Genomic DNA, 21405 nt, shown 5'->3' with positions numbered 1-21405 from the left:
CTGACTGACTGAATATATATCCTATACCCATCTCTAATATCTAACTTTACTGACTGACTGAATATATATCCTATACTCATCTCTAATATCTAACTCTACTGACTGACTGATTGACTATATATCATATACCTCTGTTTCTAATATCCAACTCTTTATCTAAAATCTAGATATGTTTGTTCAGTAGTGATTGTGTTATTAGACAACTGTGAGTTTGTGCCAGTGATTCTGACAGTCCGACTTTGTTTCTCAGACGTGCCAGCCAGTGGGATGTATTTCATGACCTATGAATGGTTGAAGCACCTCCTCATACCAGATGGCAAGAGGTGAGTGTGTGTTTACTCTGTGTGCGTTTCTGCGTGTGTATGCAAGGGTTGCGGTCAGTTTCACTTGAAGTCAGTCATTTCAGGAAGTAATCTGAAATTCCAATTCAATAATTGAAAAAAGGGCATCTACAATGTCTTTAGAAAGTATTCACACCCCTTGACTTTTTCCTCCTTTTGTGTTACAGCCTGAATTTAAAATGAAAAGCTGAAATGTCTTGAGTCAGTAAATATTTAACCCCTTTGTTATGGCAAACCGAAACAAGTTCAGGAGTAAAAATGTGCTTAACCTGTCTGGGCTAGGGGGCAGTATTTTCACGGCCGGATAAAAAAACATACCCAATTTAAACAGGTTACTACTCTGGCCCAGAAACTAGAATATGCATATTATTAGTAGATTTGGATAGAAAACACTCTGAAGTTTCTAAAAATGTTTGAATTGTGTCTGTGAGTATAACAGAACTCACATGGCAGGCAAAAACCTGAGACAATTCCAAGCAGGAAGTGGAAAGTCTGAGAATTGTAGTTCTTCTTTTGATTCTCTATCAAAACTACAGTGTCTGTGGGGGACGTTGCACTTCCTAAGGCTTCCATTGGCTGTCTAAAGCCTTCAGAAAGTGGTTTGAGCATTTTCCTGTCACTGGGCAGATAATAGGAGCTCAGTTTCTGAGTGGTCTGCCTGGCAACAAAGGGATTGGATATGCTCGGTCCCGCGAGCGCGCCCCACCTTCTTTTTCATTGTTGAATAAATATGCTATTGTCCGGTTGGAATATTATCGCAATTTTACGTTAAAAATACCATAAAGATTGATTTTAAACAGCGTTTGACATGCTTCTAAGTACGGTAATGGAACATTTTGACTTTTCGTCTCTCGTTCCACGCTCGCGCGTTATGCCTTTGGATAAGTGATCTGTACGCACGAACAAAACGGAGGTATTTGTACATAAATATGGATTATTTTGAACAAAAAACAAAATTATTGTGGAAGTAGCAGTCCTGGGAGTGCATTCTGACGAAGATCAGCAAATGTAAGAGAATATTTCTAATACTAATTCTGAGTTTAGGTTTCTCCAAACTTGGCTGGTGTCTGAATAGCTCACCGTGATGGCTGAGCTATGTACTCAGAATATTGAAAAATGTGCTTTCTCCGTAAAGCTATTTTAAAATCTGACACAGCGGTTGCATCCAGGGGTAGTCTATCTATAATTCTTAAAATAATTGTTATATATTTTGTCAACATTTATGATGAGTATTTTTGTAAATTGATGTGCACATTCACCGGTTGTTTTGGTGGGAATACATTTTCTGAACATCACGCGCCAATGTAAAATGCTGTTTTTGGATATAAATATGAACTTTATCGAACAAAACCTATATGTATTGTGTAACATAATGTCCTAGGAGTGTCATCTGATGAAGATCGTTAAATGTTAGTGCTTCATTTAGCTGTGTTTTGGGTTTTATTGACACATGTCCTTGCTTGGAAAATGGCTGTGTGATTATTTTTGTCTATGTACTCTCCTAACATAATCTAATGTTTTGCTTTCACTGTAAAGCCTTTTTGAAATTGGACAATGTGGTTAGATTAACGAGAAGTTTATCTTTAAAATGGTGTAAAATAGTTGTATGTTTGAGAAAGTTGAATTATGACATTTTGTTGTTTTTGAATTTCCCGCCCTGAAATTTCACTGGCTGTGTCCCGCAGGTGGGCGTCCCACCTAGCCCATAGACGTTAACAAGTCACATAATACCTCATCTCTGTACCCCACACATACAATTATCTGTAAGGTCCCTCAGTCGAGCAGTGAATTTCAAACACAGATTCAACCACAAAGATCAGGGAGGTATTCCTATGCAGATTCAACCAGAAAGATCAGGGAGGTATTCTTATGCCTCGCAAAGAAGGGCACTATTGGTAGATGGGTAAAAAAAAAATACATTGACTATCTCTTTGAGCATGGAGAAGTTATTAATTACACATTGAATGGTGCCCCAGTCACTACACCCAGTCACTACAAAGATACAGACGTCCTTCCTAACTCAGTTGCCGGAGAGGAAGGAAACTGCTCAGGGATTTCGCCATGAGGCCAATGGTGACTTTAAAACAGAGTTTAATGGCTGTGACTGGAGAAAACTGAGGAAGGATCAACTACATTGTAGTTACTCCACAATACTAACCTAAATGACAGAGTGAGAAGAAGGAAGCCTATACAGAATAAAAAACATTCCAAAACATAAATCCTGTTTAGGCACTTAAGTAATACTACCAAAGAAATGTGGCAAAGCAATTATATTTTTGTCCTGAACAGAGGTTGGAACCTAATAATAATCAGTGCAGATAGAGCAGGCAAGCTAGTTGTTTACATGCGTGATGGACAGACAAGTGTAGCCTATAGCGCAAGATGTGACTGAAGTTTTACGGGTGGAGAGAGAGCGAGAGAAGGTTGAGGAGCAGGCTTAAAGCACTAGGCATCTTTTTATGACATGCATTATCTGAATTAGGTCAACATAATTATACCTACGGAGGAGCGGCTTCTATGAAGGAACTTTGAATGTCCTTTGAGCTAGCTAGCTAACAAGCTTGAGCTATCAAGCTATCAAGCTTGTGTGTGCAGAGCAGCACCAGAATTAGAAACACGTCTTACCTTTTTGTAGTAAATAAATCCAACTTGAAATGTAATAACTAGGCCTACAGTATCCTTAACTAGCATTATAAAAGTTAATCCATTCTTTTCTAGCTAATAAAAATCTCTCTCCCTATCTTCTCACGCTTCTAACGTAGCCTATGCTTTGGAGGGACAAGTAGCCTAAACACTCACAAACAATGGCAAAGATTTTCAGCTTTCAGGCAGACACTGGAATATGTTTCTGAGTGAGAGTGTGAGGGCTTTTTTACCAGTTTCCATGCTTTTAAAATAACAGCTTTGTTCCAGAACAGTATGGATCACTTTCGTAGCCCGGTTCCGTTTCTGTTCCTTGAAAATGTTAGTTATTTTCTGGTTTTCGGTTCTGTTCCCTGACCCGGTTCCAACCCCAAGTCCTGAATACAAATTGTTATGTTTGGGGCAAATCCAATACAACACATTACTGAGTCCCACTCTCCATATTTTCAAGCATAGTGGTGGCTGCATCATGTTAATGGTATGCTTATAATTCTTAAGGACTGGGGAGTTTTTCAGGATAAAAAAAATAAATGAAATGGAGCTAAGCACAGGCAAAATCCTAGAGAAAAACCTGGTTCAGTCAGCTTTCCACCAGACACTGAGAGATGAATTCACGTTCCAGCAGGAGAATAGCCTTAAACACAAGGCCAAATCTACACGGCAGTGGATCAAAATGCAATCCTAAATTGCAATCCTAATTGCAATCCTAAACTGCAATCCTAATTTAACTAAACCAAGAAGACAGTGAATGTTCCTAAGTGGCCGAGTTACATTTTTGAATTAAATCTGCTTGAAAATCTATGGCAAGACCTGAAAATGGTTGTCTAGCAATGACTAACATCCAATTGGACAGAGTTTGAAGATTTTTGAAAAGTATAATGGGAAAATGTTGCGCAATCCATGTGTGGAAAGCTCTTAGATACTTACCAGGAAAGACTCACAGCTGTAATCGCTGCCAAATGTGATTCTAACATTTATTGACTCAGGGGGTTGAATACTTATCTAATCAAGATATACAGTGCATTCGGAAAGTACTCAGACCCCTTCACTTTTTCCACATTTGTTACGTTACAGCCTTATTTCAAAATGGATTAAATAAAACATTTCCTAATCAATCTACACACAATACCCCATAATGACAAAGCGAAAACAGGTTTTTAGAAATGTTTGCAAATATATTACAAATAAAAAACAGAAATACCTTATTTACATAAGTATTCAGACCCTTTGCTTTGTGTCTACAACTTGATTGGAGTCCACCTGTGGTAAATTTAATTGATTGGACATGATTTGGAATGGCACATACCTGTTTATATAAGGTCCCACAGTTGACAGTACATGTCAGAGAAAAATCCAAGCCATTAGGTCAAAGGAATTGTCCGTAGACCTCTGAGACAGTATTGTGTCTAGGCACAGATCTTGGGAAGGGTACCAAAAATGTCTACAGCATTGAAGGTTCCCAAGAACACAGCAGCCTCCATCAGAGGTGGCTGCCCGGCCAAACTGGGGCTCCCGAGTGGCACGCGGTCTAAGGCACTGCATCTCAGTACTAGATGCGTCACTACAGACCCTGGTTCGATTCCAGGCTGTATCACACCCGGCCGTGATTGGGAGTCCCATAGGGTGGTGCACAATTGGCCCAGCGTCATCTGGGTTAGGGTTTGGCCGGGGTAGGCCATCATTGTAAATAAGAGTTTGTTCTTAACTGCCTTGCCTAGTTAAATAAAGGTTAAATAAAACATTTAATAAATAATTGGGGTAGAAGGGCCTTGGTCAGGGAGATGACCAAGAGTCCGATGGTCACTCTGACAGAGCTCCAGAGTTCCTCTGTGGAGATGGGAGAAACTTCCAGAAGGACAACCATCTCTGCAGCACTCCACCAATCAGGCCTTTATTGTAGAGTGGCCAGATGGAAGCCACTCCTCAGATAAAGGCAAATGACAGCCCGCTTGGAGTTCACCAAAAGGACTCTCAGACCATGAGAAACAAGATTCTCTGGTCTGTGTCACACCCTGATCTGTTTCACCTGTCCTTGTTATTGTCTCCACCACCTCCAGGTGTTGCTTGTTTTCCCCAAATACTTTGGTGAGTCAGACTGGGAGTTCCGTAATTCCCATCACCTGCACACCTTTCTTTGTGCTTGTGCTGTGGGGAGACCAATCTAAGTCTCTCCGAGTGCTCATTGACTCTGGGGCTGATGAAAGTTTTATGGAGGCTACTATTGCTTCTGATCTTGGACGGCTGCTCAATAGGTGGACTCACCCATTGTACTGTGCCCATTCAAATACGGATTTCCGGTAACCACAGTGAGACCATACAGTTCCTCCTCATTGCATCTCCCCATGTTCCTGTTGTCTTGGGGTTTTCCTGGTTCCAAAAACATAACCCTGTTATTTACTGAACCACAAGTTCCATCATGGGTTGGAGCCCATTTTGCCATTCCCACTGTCTTCAAGCAGCACAGCCTTCCCCCAGACGTCTTCCTCAGGACGTCAGCAAGGCTTTGGATGTTTCTGTTATTCCCACTGAGTACCATGACCTACTTGAAGTTTTCAGTAAGGCACGTGCAACTTCCCTACCCCCGCACCGTCCTTATGATTGTGCCATTGATCTTCTCCCAGGCACCACACCACCTCGGGGTCGGCTATATTCTCTATCCTGGCCGGAGACCAAGGCTATGGAGGAATACATAGAGGAGTCTCTGGCTACTGGGGCCGTCCATCCGTCTGCATCACCTGCCGGCGCAGTGTTTTCTTTGTGGAGAAGAAGGACAAGACCCTGCACCCGTGCATTGACTACCGGGGACTGAATGACATTACAGTAAAAAAACGTTACCCCTTACCACTCCTCCCCTCGGCTTTTGAACGTCTCCAGGGGACCAATTATTTTCCAAGTTGGACTTCCGGAATAGCTACAACCTGGTTCGGACACGCGAAGGGGATGAGTGGAAGACAGCCTTCAACACAGCCAGCGGACATTATGAGTATCAGGTCATGCCGTTTGAACTCACCAACGCCCCCGCTGTCTTTCAGGCCCTGGTAAACGATGTTCTCCTGGACATGTTCAACCATTTTGTGTTCGTCTACCTTGACGACGTCCTGATTTTCCCCCGGTCTGCACAAGAACATGTTCTTCACATCAGGCAGGTCCAACTGTTCGTGAAAGCCGAGAAGTGTGAGTTCCACCGCTCTACAATTGCTTTTCTGGAATATGTCATTGCTGAGGGTAATGTTCAGGTGGATCCAGGAAAGGTGAAAGCAGTGGTGGATTGGCCTCAACTTACATCCAGAGTGCAGTTGCAATGTTTCCTAGGATTTACAAACTTCTACCGCCGTTTCATTCGAGGTTACAGCACCCTGGCGACCCCCCTCTCAGCACTCACTTCTCCCAAAGTACCGTTCAAATGGTCTCCTGCTGTCAACAAAGCCTTTGTGGACCTGAAGAATCAGTTCACAACAGCACCCATCCTCATCTATCCAGACCTGTGTTTGTGGTTGAGGTGGATGCAACTGATGTTGGAGTGGGGGCCATCCTGTCCCAGCGATCTGCCCAGGACCAAAAGCTTCATCCCTGTGCCTTCCTGTCCCATCATCTCAATTCTGCAGAGAGGAACTACGACGTAGGCAACCGAGAACTCCTGGCAGTCAAGATGGCGTTGGAAGAGTGGAGGCACTGGCTGGAAGGAGCAGAACAGCCATTCTTGGTCTGGACCGACCATACAAATCGGGAATATCTCCGTACAGCCAAGCACCTTAACTCTAGGCAGGCCCGGTGGGCTCTGTTGTTTACCAGTTTATCAACTTCTCCATTTCCTACCGCCCAGGGTACAAAAATGTGAAGCCTGATGCTCTCTCTCACCTATACAGTTCCTCTGCAGAGAGGAACTACGACGTAGGCAACCGAGAACTCCTGGTGGTCAAGATGGCGTTGGAAGAGTGGAGGCACTGGCTGGAAGGAGCAGAACAGCCATTCTTGGTCTGGACTGACCATAAAAATCGGGAATATCTCCGTACAGCCAAGCACCTTAACTCTAGGCAGGCCCGGTGGGCTCTGTTGTTTACCAGTTTATCAACTTCTCCATTTCCTACCGCCCAGGGTACAAAAATGTGAAGCCTGACGCTCTCTCTCGCCTATACAGTTCCTCTGCTTGGTCACAGAAACCATTCTCCCTACCTCATGCCTAGCAGCCACCATGGATTGGGGTATTGAGACGCTGGTTCGCAAGGCACAACACTCCCAGCCTGGACCTGAAGGGGGCCCTGCCAACCGGCTGTTTGTCCCCAACTCAGTCCGATCCCGGGTCCTGGAATGGGCTCATTCCTTCAGGCTAACCTGTCATCCTGGTTCCCGCCGTACCCTAGCCTTCCTTCGACAATGTTTCTGGTGGCCCACAATGGTTCCTGACGTCTCTGTCTTTGTCGCCGCATGCACGGTGTGCGCCCAGAACAAGACTCTATGGCAAGCTCCTTCTGGCCTTCTTCAGCCACTACCGGTCCCTCATCGTCCCTGGTCCCATATCTCTCTGGACTTTGTCATTGGGCTTCCCCCGTCTGATGGCAACACCGTCATTCTTACAGTGGTGGATCGGTTTTCTAAGGCCGCTCATTTCATCTCTCTCCCTAAACTACCCTCTGCCAAGGAAACGGCCCAGCTGATGGTGCAGCACGTCTTCCGGATCCATGGTCTCCCGGTGGATATGGTTTCCAACCAGGGTCCTCAATTCTCATCTCTGTTTTGGAAGGTGTTCTGCACCCTTATTGGTGCATCAGCCAGTCTATCCTCCGGATTCCATCCCCAATCAAACGGCCAGTCGGAGCGAGCTAATCAGGACCTGGAGACCACTTTAAGATGCCTGGTCTCAACCAACCCCACTACCTGGAGCCGTCAACTGGTCTGGTTGGAGTATTCCCGGAACACCCTTCCCTGTTCAGCCACAGGACTCCATGAACTTTTGAGTGCTCCATGGGGTATCAGCCTCCGCTCTTCCCAGAACAAGAGCAGGAAGTCAATGTACCCTCTCCCCAGATGTTCATTCGCCGTTGTCGACGTACCTGGAGAAGAGCTCGGGCGGCACTTCTCAAGACCAACTCCAGGTATCGTCAACAAGCAGGGCGCCGTCGGACTCCAGCTCCCCGCTACCGCATTGGGCAGAGGGTATGGCTTTCCACATGGGACCTGCCCCTTCGGGTGGAGTCCTGCAAACTGTCTCCTTAATGTGGTTGTAAAGGTGCTGGCGAAGGTGATAGTGAGGCGCCTGGAAGTAGTCTTATAAGGACTCATATCACAGGAACAAACCGGCTTTATAAAGGACAGATATTCCTTTTTTAACATTCGTACGCTGTTGAACTTTATTTATTCTAAACTATTCTCAAACTCCCCTGAGGTGGTAATCTCCCTAGACGCAGAGAAGGCATTCGGCAGAATTGAGTGGGAGTACCTATTTGCTGTTCTTAAAAAAAATTGGATTTGTGGACAAATTTAACTCATGGATCCGTCTCTTGTATACAACTCCCCAGGCCAGTGTCTGTACCAATGACACCCGTTCGGATTATTTTGCCCTGGAACGTGGGACATGCCAAGGCTGCCCACTGTCCCCTTTATTATTCGCCTTCGCCATTGAGCGCCTTTCAGTAGCTTTGCGGCATCCTCCTCTTTCCAAGGTGTATTACGGGAAGGAGTTGAACATAGGTTATCATTATATGCAGATGATTTGTTACTCTATGTAAATAACCCTGTAACCTGTTTACCTTCTATCCTTTCTGTTCTGGAGAACTTTGTCTCTTTCTCGGTTACACGCTGAATCTCCAGAAAAGTGAATGCTTCCCAATCAATCCAGCAGCGCTACAGCTCCAGCAGACAGACTTGCCCTTTCAGCTTAGCCGCTCTGGTTTCATATACCTTGGAGTGAACGTAACTCGTTCATTACATGCTCTTTTTTCTGCAAACTTTGCTCCCCTTCTTGCACAAATGAAAACTGATTTTCAGAGATGGGGTAGCATAACACTATCACTTATAGGAAGGATTAATGCTGTAAAAATGAACAGTTTACCCAAATTCCTTTATCTATTTCAATCTATCCCATTGTTTTTACCAAAGTGCTTTTTAAGTCTTTGATACTGTGAACCATCAGATCCTCCTCTCCACCCTTTCCGAGTTGGGCATCTCCGGCGCGGCCCACGCTTGGATTGCGTCCTACCTGACAGGTCGCTCCTACCAGGTGGCGTGGCGAGAATCTGTCTCCGCACCATGCGCTCTCACCACTGGTGTCCCCCAGGGCTCTGTTCTAGGCCCTCTCCTATTCTCGCTATACACCAAGTCACTTGGCTCTGTCATATCCTCACATGGTCTCTCCTATCATTGCTATGCAGACGACACACAATGAATCTTCTCCTTTCCCCCTTCTGATAACCAGGCGGCGAATCGCATCTCTGCATGTCTGTCAGACATATCAGTGTGGATGACGGATCACCAGCTCAAGCTGAACCTCGGCAAGACGGAGCTGCTCTTCCTCCCGGGGAAGGACTGCCCGTTCCATGATCTCGCCATCACGGTTGACAACTCCCTTGTCCCCTCCTCCCAGAGTGCTCAGAACCTTGGCGTGATCCTGGACAACACCCGTGCGTTCTCCACTAACATCAAGGCGGTGACCCGATCATGTAGGTTCATGCTCTACAACATTCGCAGAGTACGACCCTGCCTCACACAGGAAGTGGCGCAGGTCCTAATCCAGGCACTTGTCATCTCCCGTCTGGATTACTGCAACTCGCTGTTGGCTGGGCTCCCTGCCTGTGCCATTAAACCCCTACAACTCATCCAGAACGCTGCAGCCCGTCTGGTGTTCAACCTTCCCAAGTTCTCTCACGTCACCCCGCTCCTCCGCTCTCTCCACTGGCTTCCAGTTGAAGCTCGCATCCGCTACAAGATCATGGTGATTGCCTACGGAGCTGTGAAGGGAACGGCACCTCCATACCTTCAGGCTCTGATCAGGCCCTACACCCAAACAAGGGCACTGCGTTCATCCACCTCTGGCCTGCTGGCCCCCCTACCTCTGAGGAAGCACAGTTCCCGCTCAGCCCAGTCAAAACTGTTCGCTGCTCTGGCACCCCAATGGTGGAACATGCTCCCTCACGACGCCAGGACAGCGGAGTCAATCACCACCTTCCGGAGACACCTGAAACCCCACCTCTTTAAGGAATACCTAGGATAGGATAAAGTAATCCTTCTAACCCCCCCCCCCCCCCTTAAAAGATTTAGATGCACTATTGTAAAGTGGTTGTTCCACTGGATATCATAAGGTGAATGCACCAATTTGTAAGTCGCTCTGGTTAAGAGCGTCTGCTAAATGACTTAAATGTAAATGTAAATGTAAGTCAATCAATCAGGCTGTTACCACATTTATCTGGGGAGGAAAGGTACCCAGAGTCAGTAGATCTTTGCTTATTTGTAAATATAATTTTTTCTAGTTTTCCCAACCTGGCCTCTAAATACTCTTTGCCTCCATCTCACTTTTAACCGTTACATTCAAATTAGGCATTGTGTCTCCTCCCAATTTTCTGACATCCCTGCTCCACCCCCTTGCCAACCCTGGGATGGCATATTATTACTATTACCTCGACAGAAAGCAGTAATTTCTCAGATCTATCTATTTATTTTGTCATTGCACAAACACTCCACCAACAAAATTAAATCTGCTTGGGAACGGGAAATGGGTGTTGAATTTACACAGGAGTGGTGGGATGAGGCGATTGATAGAGTACGCTCCACTACGTCTTGTGCTCGTCTTGGTCTCAGACAATTTAAGGCTTAACATAGGGTGCATTTTTACAAATCCAGATTGTCTGACATATATCCAAATTTAAATGAAGAGTGTGATTGATGTCATGTCTCACCATGTGACCTTAGTCACATGTTCATTCAATGCTCTAAACTACAAAATTACTGGGATTCTGTTTTCAAAAATGTATCTGAGGTGCTTGAAATTAACCTGCAGCCTTCTCCCTTGACAGCTGTCTTTGGTATTCTAGAAGACTAGTTCTCCTTGGTACCCAAACATGCCGATATTGTTGCTTTTACATCCTTATTAGCGCGACGTAGAATTCTTCTCCAGTGGATGTCTGCTCAGCCCCCCTCTACTTCTCAATGGCTCAACGATGTAATGTTCTTCCTCAAGCGGGGGGATACTGTCACGCGGAGGATACTGTCACGCCCTGATCTGTTTCACCTGTCCTTGTGCTTGTCTCCACCCCCTCCAGGTGTCATTTATTATCCCCGGTGTATTTATCCCTGTGTTTCCTGTCTCTCTATGCCAGTTTGTCTTGTTTGTCAAGTCAACCAACATTTTTGTATCTCAGCTCCTGCTTTTCCCAGTCTCTCTTTTCTCTCCCTCCTGGTTTTGATCCTTGCCTGTCCTGACTCTGGGCCCGCCTGCCTGACCACTCTGCCTGCCCCTGACCTCGAGCCTGCCTATTGTCTGATACTGTTTGGACTCTGACCTGGTTTATGAACTCTCGCTAGTACCCGACCTGCCTTTTGCCTACCCCTTTTGTTATAATAAATATCGGAGCTCAACCATCTGCCTCCTGTGTCCTCAATTGGGTCTCGCCGTGTGCCCTTATAATAACCTTGTAAATCAACTTAAGTATTTACATCCACACTACCCCATGTGCATCTTCACCAATTCTAAATGCCTATAATAACAATAACATCTTGTGCTATTATCAGTGGTTCTCAGACCACGTAGACTTTTCAATCGTTACGTCCTATGAACCATATGTATCTTCAACAGTTCTCTTGCCGCTACTTCCTATACATATAAAAGAACACCTTGTGCTATTACTAGTAGTCGAAGACTACGATAAGCGGTGGTGGACGGAACCCCTAGATAACGTTATAGGTCGAAAACCTAAGCTCACAGAACTGGTTGGGGTATTCATTCAGGCACACACCTCTTTCACACTCACACAACTCTCACATCCACATTCACTTAGTACAATTCCCAAACACACTCGGTAATCTCCCTTATTACCCCATGTGCATCTTCAACTATTATTTTGTCGTTACTTCCTAGTTAGCATATGTATCTTTCACATACATATATAATAACACCACGTGCTATTAGTAGTGGCTGCAGACCACTTAGACACTTCTTTGTAAATGCCTACAGACAGCTGTCAGCTGGGCTTTCCATGGTAACGTTATGCCCTCGCTCTAGTCTTCTCATAATACTAGTGAATAGTCTTCTCCTATAAGACTATGGGTACATTTGATGTGTTACTCGCCTTCATTTTACTGGTTGTGTATTTTATTTTTTACAAATTCATTTAAATTGACTTACTGAAATCAGTTACCGTCCCTCAATTGTTCGCTGATGATGTGTCTCCTCCTGGGCAGCTCACAGTAAGGGTCTGGGCGGGGCCTCGTCGTCTTTTGGTCAGATGGGAATTTCCCTCATGCTTCATAAAATGTGACACCGGTTTTCCTCACAGACCCCTACTGGAAAGCTCCGCAGGCAGAATCAATCATCCTGTTCATTGATGCCAAATTGTCATGAAAATTCTACACATGGGACACTCGAAGTCAATCTTAAATTAATCATTGTTTATTAACAGCATGCTGGAGATGTCATTGTCAAACTTAAATGCATAAAGTACCAGTCTGAAGTGAGCTCCCCCGGGACAGTCCCATTAGTTCTCTTATAAACTGACACAGACAAGTTATATTTGCATGATTTAGCTTTTTCATCATTAACGTTTGGTTCATTCATGTGACCGACCAATACTGGTTTATGCATGTGATAGACCAATACCTCACAAAGCTTCTTCTCTCCAAGCTGAGACCTTAAAACTGAGATATCCTTTTGTTCTCAAAACAAGGTTCTGGGCGTACTGCCAAAATGCAGATACTGATAGTGAGGATTCATTCAATCAGTCACTTGCATGAACACAGAAATTCGTTATTAGAAAAACACAAACATAACATTTTCCATCACAAGCTCTCGAAAGTGTAAGCCGCTTTCGTAAACCAGGCGAGGCAATCATTTGAAAAACCAAAGCTGTTGAGTCTGCCAATAAGAATGTGGTGATTGACAGAGTTGAAAGCCTTGGCCAGGTCGATGAATACGGCTGCACAGTAATGTCTCTTATCGATGGCGGTTATGATATTGTTTAGGACCTTGAGCGTGGCTGAGGTGCACCCATGACCAGCTCTGAAACCAGATTGCATAGCGGAGAAGGTACGGTGGGATTCAAAATGGTCGGTAATCTGTTTATTAACTTGGCTTTCAAAGACCTTAGAAAGGAAGGGTAGGATAGATATAGGTCTGTAGCAGTTTGGGTCTAGAGTGTCTCCCCCTTTGAAGAGGGGAATGACCGCAGCAGCTTTCCAATCTTTGGGAATCTCAGACGATACGAAAGAGAGGTTGAACAGGCTGGTAATAGGGGTTGGAACAATTTCTGCAGATAATTTTAGAAAGAGAGGGTCCAGATTGTCTAGCATATGTACATATGTATACATGCTGTGTGGCTCATATTAGGCTGTTGTGTCTTTTGAAAGTGACATCTAATATGCATGTCGTTCGGACAGGTCCATAGTAATACTGCTTACTAGAAAATAGTTGATAAAGCTCCCCTTCCCAAAATGAATGACTGTAATAGCCTACTTCAGGCCACAGATAGAGCACCTTGCGTCAAGGTCTGATACACAATTGGCCTAGGTTAGACTGGCATGAACTACATTTGATCTGAAAGTTTTGACAACCTAGTATACCCGGTCAATACTTTCCGATAAGCTGCTTCTAGTCTAAATGGGGAAACCGGTAGCCCTGTCAATGAACCAGTCGACGCGGACGGGGGTGGGGTCAAGGTTGGTGGCTTTCGCCGGGGGGGCAGAACCGTGCTGTGTGCATTTATCAAAGTAGGCCATGCATTATGTCAGACCGTAACTCCTCTTCAAAAGGCTACAATGCAAGGAGGTCGGTAGATTGGTTTAAAATGTATTTGTTTGATAGTTGTCATTGGTAGTTTTTAGTAAATGTATTTGTTTGACATTTAACCTACTTTGATATTTGCCATGGCTGCTGATCATTGATCTGGCACTCTTTATCCTCACAAAGTCTTGGCAACATTGGGGGATGGATGCATTTTATATTGGACAGACACTGAAGGTTATTTTCAAATGCTATTGTATTTTTAATACTCAGGCTATTTAGCATACTTTATGAGTTCTTAAATTTTACAAATCCCCAGTCTTGGAAATTCTTGATTAGTATAGAGTTCTATGATTTTCTTAGGCCTATTGCTATGGATTAGGCAGATAGTTTCATTCAAAATTGTATTTTTAAACTTGTTAAAGATAATTTATAGGCTCGGCCTATCATAGTTCTGTGATGAGCATCGAGATACCTGCTGGCTTGACGGATTTGCTGCAAGGATACACTGTGGAGGTACTACAGCGCCGACCGCCAGATTTGGTTGAATTCGCAATCCAATATTTCACGCGTCTACAAGACAGCCGAAAACATGACAGACATGTCAAAGAAAGCCTAGCCGATTCTACACAGAAAGGAGTGGCTTTTGATAGTATTTCAGTTGAATCAAATGAAGATGAAGACTCTGATGATGCCTATAGTGAGTGACATTTTTCATCTCTATTTGGCCACTATTTTTGCAATATTCTTCATGATTTGATTATTAAATCTATTTTAAAAGATTTTCTCATCTGTATTTGTATTATAACCTTTTTACTCTAAATTATACTTTTTTTCTCTCACATAATAGGCTACACAAGCGCACAGAATACTTAAGGAACCATTATCTCATGGTATTATGAAGCCATTTTTTAAGTCAACTGCACACCAGTTGAATGGGTTCTCATCAAAGTAACGTGAGGGCCTGTGTAGTCAGGATTTTCTATTTCATTGCCAGAGGTTATCAGATTATAGGATGCTACTGTGGTGTTTTAGCCTACTGAATAGCTATTTGTCCTGAATTATTTCATAATTATTCAGTAGTCTATATATAACAAAATAATACAAGTTTGTTTGTGGGTATCTCTGCCTCTTGATAAACCGGTTTCTGTGCCCTGACAAAAAGTGATGAGAGAAAATAAGAGGGAAGAATCTGGTATGGTAGTAGGGGGATGGTCATGCACTGTAAGCTAAAGTGTGTCAATGGATCCATAACAACAACTAATATTGATGTTCAGTGGGACCAACTTCATTTCTAGTGCTGAAACATTTCTCTCTCTCGATAGTGCCCCCCCCCAACCCTAATAAATACAGTCGCAGAGCATCTGGTGAGTGTCATCCATTATATGCTGTGTATGAAGAATATCATTTCAGTCTCACTTGTGTGTTAGTTACAACATCCCCTTTGAGTGTATTTGGTTGTCCCCAGTGTGTGTCATAGTCATTTTGCTCCCCCAGTCTGTGCAGAGGCCTATAACCCAGACGATGATGAGGATGAGGACTTTGAGCCGCGGGTGGTACACTCCAAATCAGACGAGCAGCGTCGCCGACTCCAGGACGCCTGCCGAGACATTCTACTGTTCAAAACTCTCGACCAGGTAAAGTATTGTATGTAGTCCTTGTAAGCCACTGAGAGTAATTCATTCGAAGTCAGTGAGAGTAAAAGTAAGTGAGTTAAAAGTAATAGCACTTACTCTTTTATCTTTTTATCTTTTGTTCGGTTATGAACTAAACAAACCCCCTCTCAGTAGAGACAATACACATTAGAGATTGTATGGATTCATTTGTGTGATACTTGCTGGGTGTCCCAGTTTAGTATGCAAACACACACACATGGTCCTCTTCTAATGTGTGACTGTTGTTTTTCTCTTTCAGGAGCAGTTCTCAGAGGTTCTGGATGGCATGTTTCAGGTGTTGGTCAAACCACAGGAGCACATCATAAACCAGGGGGAGGATGGAGACAACTTCTATGTCATAGAGCGGTGTGTGTGTGTGTGTGTGTGTGTGTGTGTGTGTGTGTGTGTGTGTGTGTGTGTGTGTGTGTGTGTGTGTGTGTGTGTGTGTGTGTGTGTGTGTGTGTGTGTGTGTGTGTGTGTGTGTGTGTGTGTGTGTGTGTGTGTGTGTGTGTGTGTGTTGAATCTATCATTTTTGTTCTGTTTGAGGAGCATTAGGCCTAATCATGTGAATGTGATGTTCTCTGATTCCTCTGGTGTCCTGTGTACCTCTCTCTGTCTGCTGTAGGGGTGTGTATGACGTTATTGTGCTGATTGATGGAGTTGGAAAGTGTGTGGGGACGTATGACAATAAGGGCAGTTTCGGGGAGCTGGCTCTCATGTACAACACCCCGCGCTCTGCCACTATCATGGCCACCCAGGAGGGGGCACTGTGGGGACTGGTGAGTCACAGTAGTGTGTGTGTTTAATGTGTATCTATGAGAGATGAGTTGTAACCTTTATGTGAATGTTTTAGGATCGGGTCACATTCCATAGACTCATAGTGAAGAACAATGCCAACAAGAGGAAGATGTACGAAGCCTTCATTGAGTGTGTACCCCTTCTAAAGGCTCTCGAGGTGTGTGAATACCTATGTCTGTTTCACTTGACCACAGAATTGTTTTTGTGTCCTTTACAATCAAAAGTGTACTGTGTATTCAAAGTACAACATAAGAGAAGGTACATGAGAGGCTCACATTGTAAACAATCCTCACTCAGAATGCATGTAAAGATCGATGTATACTTTTATCACACCATCTTCTGTCCTCGTCTTGCTTTTCCTCAGCTCTCTGAGAGGATGAAGATTGTTGATGTCGTGGGAATGAGAGCTTTCAAAGATGAGGAGTGCATCATAACACAGGTATTATGGCTTTTTACTGTACAGTTCATCTAAGATTATTCTTTACTTTGAACCACTGCTTCTTCTACTGCTTTCTACACTTTTAGGGGGAGAAGGCAGATTGTTTCTACATCGTGGAGTCGGGCCAGGTGAAGATCATGATAGTAAGCAAAGTAGGTGTATATGTTTTGCTCTTCACTTGGGTGTCTGTTAGACCTACTCTAGAAATAATAACTTTGCTGTGGGTACTTGCTGCAAGGACCTGACTGTACTGAATGTATGCATCTAGCGTCATTGGAATGTGGTACAACAGACTCCGCTGTATGTCTCCCTACCTAGACTAAAGCAGGGCAGCTGGACAATGCAGAGGTGGAGATTGCACGCTGCTCTAGAGGCCAATACTTCGGAGAGCTGGCTCTGGTCACCAACAAACCACGTGCAGCATCCGTCTATGCTGTAGGGGACACCAAGTGCTTGGGTACGTTGTACACACATACAGTGAGTTCCAAAAGTATTGGTACAGTGACACATTGTTTGTTGTTTTGTTTCTATACTCCAGCACTTTGGATTTGAAATGATACAATGACTATGGGGTTAAAATGCTGACTGTCAGATTTAATTTGAAGGTATTTTCATCCATTTCAGAAGAACCGTCTATAAATAACAGCACTTTTTGTACATAGTCCTCCCCATTTTAGGGGAACAAAAGTACTGGGACAAATTCACTTATGTGTATTAAAGTAGTCAAAAGTTTTGTATTTGGTCCCATATTCCTAGCATGCAATGAAGCTCGTGACTCTACAAACTTGTTGGATGCATTTCGTTTTGGTTGTGTTTCAGATCATTTTGTGCCTAATAGAAATGAATGGTAAATAATGTATTGTGTCATTTTAGAGTCACTTTTATTGTAAATAACAATAGAATATGTTTCTAAACACTGCTACACTGCTAGTTTTCAGACGCACAAATATCATACCCCCAAGACATGCTAACCTCTCACCATTACAATAACTGTCTCTCTGTCTCTAAAGCAGTCAGAAATGAATAGATCAGGGAGTGTATTCAAGCAGGGGGGAATTCTGACCTGAGTTAAGTGCTCGTAAATGGAACTTAATTCCCTTTTTATGTTCTTCTCTCTTTATGCGTACTCTGTATTCTGACCTTGAATTTAAGCATGAGAATAGCATGCTATTCACCCGCTATTCGTTCTGGATGGAGATCTAAGAAATTAAGATGTGAAGGAAGTGTGTTTACAGATAAGCCATATTCTGACCTTGACTTAATTTCCTCATAATTCCACCACCTTTACGCGTGAGTAAACCATGAATACGCAGACGCTTGATGGCGCACGCGAGCAGTGTGGGTGCAATAATTGAATAACATATATTCCTACATTTATTTTGCAATTTATTTCGCGCACGCGAGCGGTGTGGTCAGCCTATAACATGCTGACCAGACCGGACACGTCGCTTGCGCGAGCGTTGCAAAAATAAATGTAGGAATATATGTTATTCAATTATTGCACCCACACTGCTCGCGCGCGCCATCGAGCGTCTGCGTTGCCAAGGGCTAAAATAGAAGTCATTCCTATTTCTGACGCAGATCGCGCTGCAAGTCCTGCCTTCACCATATAAGTTCAAAGATGAAAAAGCCTGGAAGGAGGAGGGATGACTAGAAACGATTCGGTTGACCGTTTTTATGTGTGGATTAATTGTCGGAGTAGAGGACCTTGTGCATTTCAGGTAAAATAACAACTCAATGTTTGTATCCCAGGACAAATTAGCTAGCAACAGCAAGCAAGCTAGCTAAATTGCCATACATGTTTAATGCTTTTCGACCTGTCCCCAAATTAATATAATTGGTTCAGAGTTTGTTTTGATATTTTAACATGCGTGTCGTGATCGCGTTTGGTGTGGGGGGACAAAATTAATTTATGCACGATGGCGCACGCGTGCAGCAGGTTTGGGTTCCGTGTAAATGTCTAACATACTGACCAGACCACTCACGCGCTTGCTTCCGCGTGTGCCATCGCACGCATGTTGATTTTGTCCACCCACACCAGAAGCGATCAGGGCATGCTGGTTGAAATATCAAAACAAACTCTGAACCAGCTATATTAATTTGGGGACATGTCGAAAAGCATTAAACATTTATGGCAATTTAGCTAGCTTGCTTGCTGTTGCTTGCTTGCTAATTTGTCCTGGGATATAAACATTGGGTTGTTATTTTACCTGAAATGCACAAGGTCCTCTACTCCGACGATTAATCAGATAAAAGGGTAAACCAAGTTAGTTTCTAGTAATCTCTCCTCCTTCAGGCTTCTTCTTCTTTGGACTTTATATGGCAGTTGGCAACCAACTTTAAGGTGCATTACCACCACCAACTGGACTGGAGTGTGGATCTCAGTTCATCTTTCAATCACCCACGTGGTTATATGCTCCTTAAAAACCAATGAGGAGATGAGAGGTGGGACTTGCAGCGCGTCAAGTGTCACAAATAGAACCAAGTTCTATTTTAGCACCTGACAACGCAAACGCTCATTGACGCTCGCGAGCATTGTGGGTACAATGATTGAATAACATGTATGTGTAAATGTATTTTGCAACGCGAGCGATGTGATCAGCATGTAAGCCGTTGGGGGGCTAACATATGGAATTGTTTTAAGTTAGTCATACCATGGATCATTTAGCTAGTCAAAAAGACAGTCAAAAAGCAAATCTTAAGGAACAAGGTTTTGAAGTGTCTGTCCAATATCTAGGAGATACAAGAAAGCTCAGGAAATATTTGTGTTTGTTTGGCACATATTTAACCCCTTATTTTTATTGGCACAAAACTATTTCCATACTTCTATTCATTTGTGTGGGTTACCTTCAGACGAGTCCTGTGAAACTTGTGGGGTCGTAAAGCAAAACGGTGGCTAATATTTTACATGATAGAAATAGGAAACAGAAAATGTGGGTAGCCTACAATTAAGACATTCGAAAGTGCCCATCTCTGGAAGTTAAAAGGCCGTACAATTTAAATTCTGCATAATGGCACAGCATTTCATAAACTTTACTGTGGGAAAGTTGATATGCTTCAGTTTGCTGCCATATGACTGGTTCTACATTTGTCTCCAGCGATTTTAAGGTAAAATAAAGGCTATCTAAAACAAGTGTCATTTATATTTGCAATTCTGTTATCCAAACAGATTACTCATTTACCTAGCTCTTATCAAGTTGTAAATTACAGTGCATGGAGAATGCTGTTATTTCTATTGGGAAAAAATAAAGTAGATGCTTTTTCCACTTGAAACAGGTAGGTTGGCGAGACCTTAATAGGTTCCTCGCATGTAAAGGTGGTGGAATTACGAGGGAATTAAGTCAAGGTCAGAATATGGTGTATCTGTAGACACACCTTCATTTATTCAATCTCCACCCAAAACCAATTGCAGGCGAATAGCATGCTATTCTCATGAAATTCAAGGTCAGAATACGCACAGAGAGAAAAGTGCATAAAAAGGGAATTACATTCCATTTACGCACTCTTAACTCAGGTCGGAATGAATAAAGGCCCAGCAGATCAGTTGGGTCCGTTTAGCTTTATCGGCTTTTTGTTGTTTGACTTGACTTGCACTCTCTCTCTTTCCTCCTACACCCCCGCCCCCCAGTAATAGACATTCAGGCGTTTGAGCGTTTGCTGGGTTCCTGTAAGGAGATTATGAAGAGGAACATTTCCCAATACGAGAACCAGCTGGTAGCTCTGTTTGGTTCTAGTGTAGATTTGAAACATTAAAGTAGAATTGTAAGAAACAGCACACTAACACAGTCCCAGAGTGCTTCCTAAACACATACTAGCTTTACATACTTACACAACATATTTGACATTTAATTGTACAATCTACTCCACATGATTTAATAATTGATATCAACATTACAATGTGAACTGTCTCAAATTACTTTGATCATTTTGTTTATATGTACTATTTTCCTTTTTTGACTATTGTTGTGGAAGTATCTGTATTGTTCACCGTGTTGACTTGGCAATTTTTCATGCATGTTAGCCCAATTTATTGATAATTCTAGCCCAATAGCTTCCACACAAATAGATGCTGTTTTTGTACTGAAATTGCCTCGAGGTCAAAGGTCCATCAATCAAATATGAATATGTGCTTTGCTTTGGAAATACTTTTCATCAGCAGATGGGGAGATTTCATAAATGTAATCCCTGGTCAAAATGTTGTCAATAAAGTAAATGGAAGTTGGTATTACGCAATGATTTTTGCAGTTACCTTTTTAATTGAAGCAGTTTAAACTGTGCTGTGTTACTGATGTGCTGGGTGGCACTGGAGTTTACTGAACTTCAGGTGGTGTGAGAGCCAACTGTCGGTGTGTGTAAGGACTTGGACCAACGTGTTACTGTTATGTAACTATTCTGTGATTAGCTACACAATTCCAATACACAGTCACCCCTTTGGTAGACAGTATCAGTGATGAAATCATATCAAACTATAGAACGTTACCATAATGGAATGCATTTGCAAACATTTGACAATGGGCGAGTTCACTTTGAATAGGCGGAGTTTGCACATTTTAGACAATTCCATTGGTCCTTAACTGAAATCACCCACCCGGGGCATGCAAAACA

The 21405-nt window shown here is 43.3% G+C and overlaps 1 protein-coding gene across 1 annotated transcript; it reads left to right on the top strand.

The window, feature by feature from the left end:
• The first annotated feature begins 13384 nt into the window (after window positions 1-13384).
• Window positions 13385-21023, top strand: LOC106583465 (cAMP-dependent protein kinase type II-alpha regulatory subunit). Its single transcript, XM_045705630.2, has 10 exons — window positions 13385-14608; window positions 15234-15275; window positions 15406-15545; window positions 15823-15929; window positions 16189-16342; window positions 16417-16518; window positions 16726-16800; window positions 16887-16952; window positions 17119-17257; window positions 20429-21023. The coding sequence occupies exons 1-10, from the start codon at window positions 14368-14370 to the stop codon at window positions 20551-20553; spliced, it is 1191 nt and encodes a 396-aa protein (XP_045561586.1). The 5' UTR covers window positions 13385-14367; the 3' UTR covers window positions 20554-21023.
• Window positions 21024-21405: the final 382 nt, after the last annotated feature.

This window comes from Salmo salar, chromosome 22 (genome assembly GCF_965601325.2).
Source record: "Salmo salar chromosome 22, fSalSal1, whole genome shotgun sequence".
NCBI lineage: Eukaryota > Metazoa > Chordata > Actinopteri > Salmoniformes > Salmonidae > Salmo > Salmo salar.
This window is presented reverse-complemented; position numbering and strand designations above follow the sequence as displayed.

Coding starts and splice junctions, on each gene's coding strand:
- LOC106583465 (XM_045705630.2), top strand. CDS start 14,368: ATGAGCATCGAGATACCTGCTGGCTTGACGGATTTGCTGCAAGGATAC. Junction 16,343..16,416: donor AGGGGGCACTGTGGGGACTG/GTGAGTCACAGT, acceptor TGAATGTTTTAG/GATCGGGTCACATTCCATAG. Junction 16,801..16,886: donor AGGAGTGCATCATAACACAG/GTATTATGGCTT, acceptor CTACACTTTTAG/GGGGAGAAGGCAGATTGTTT.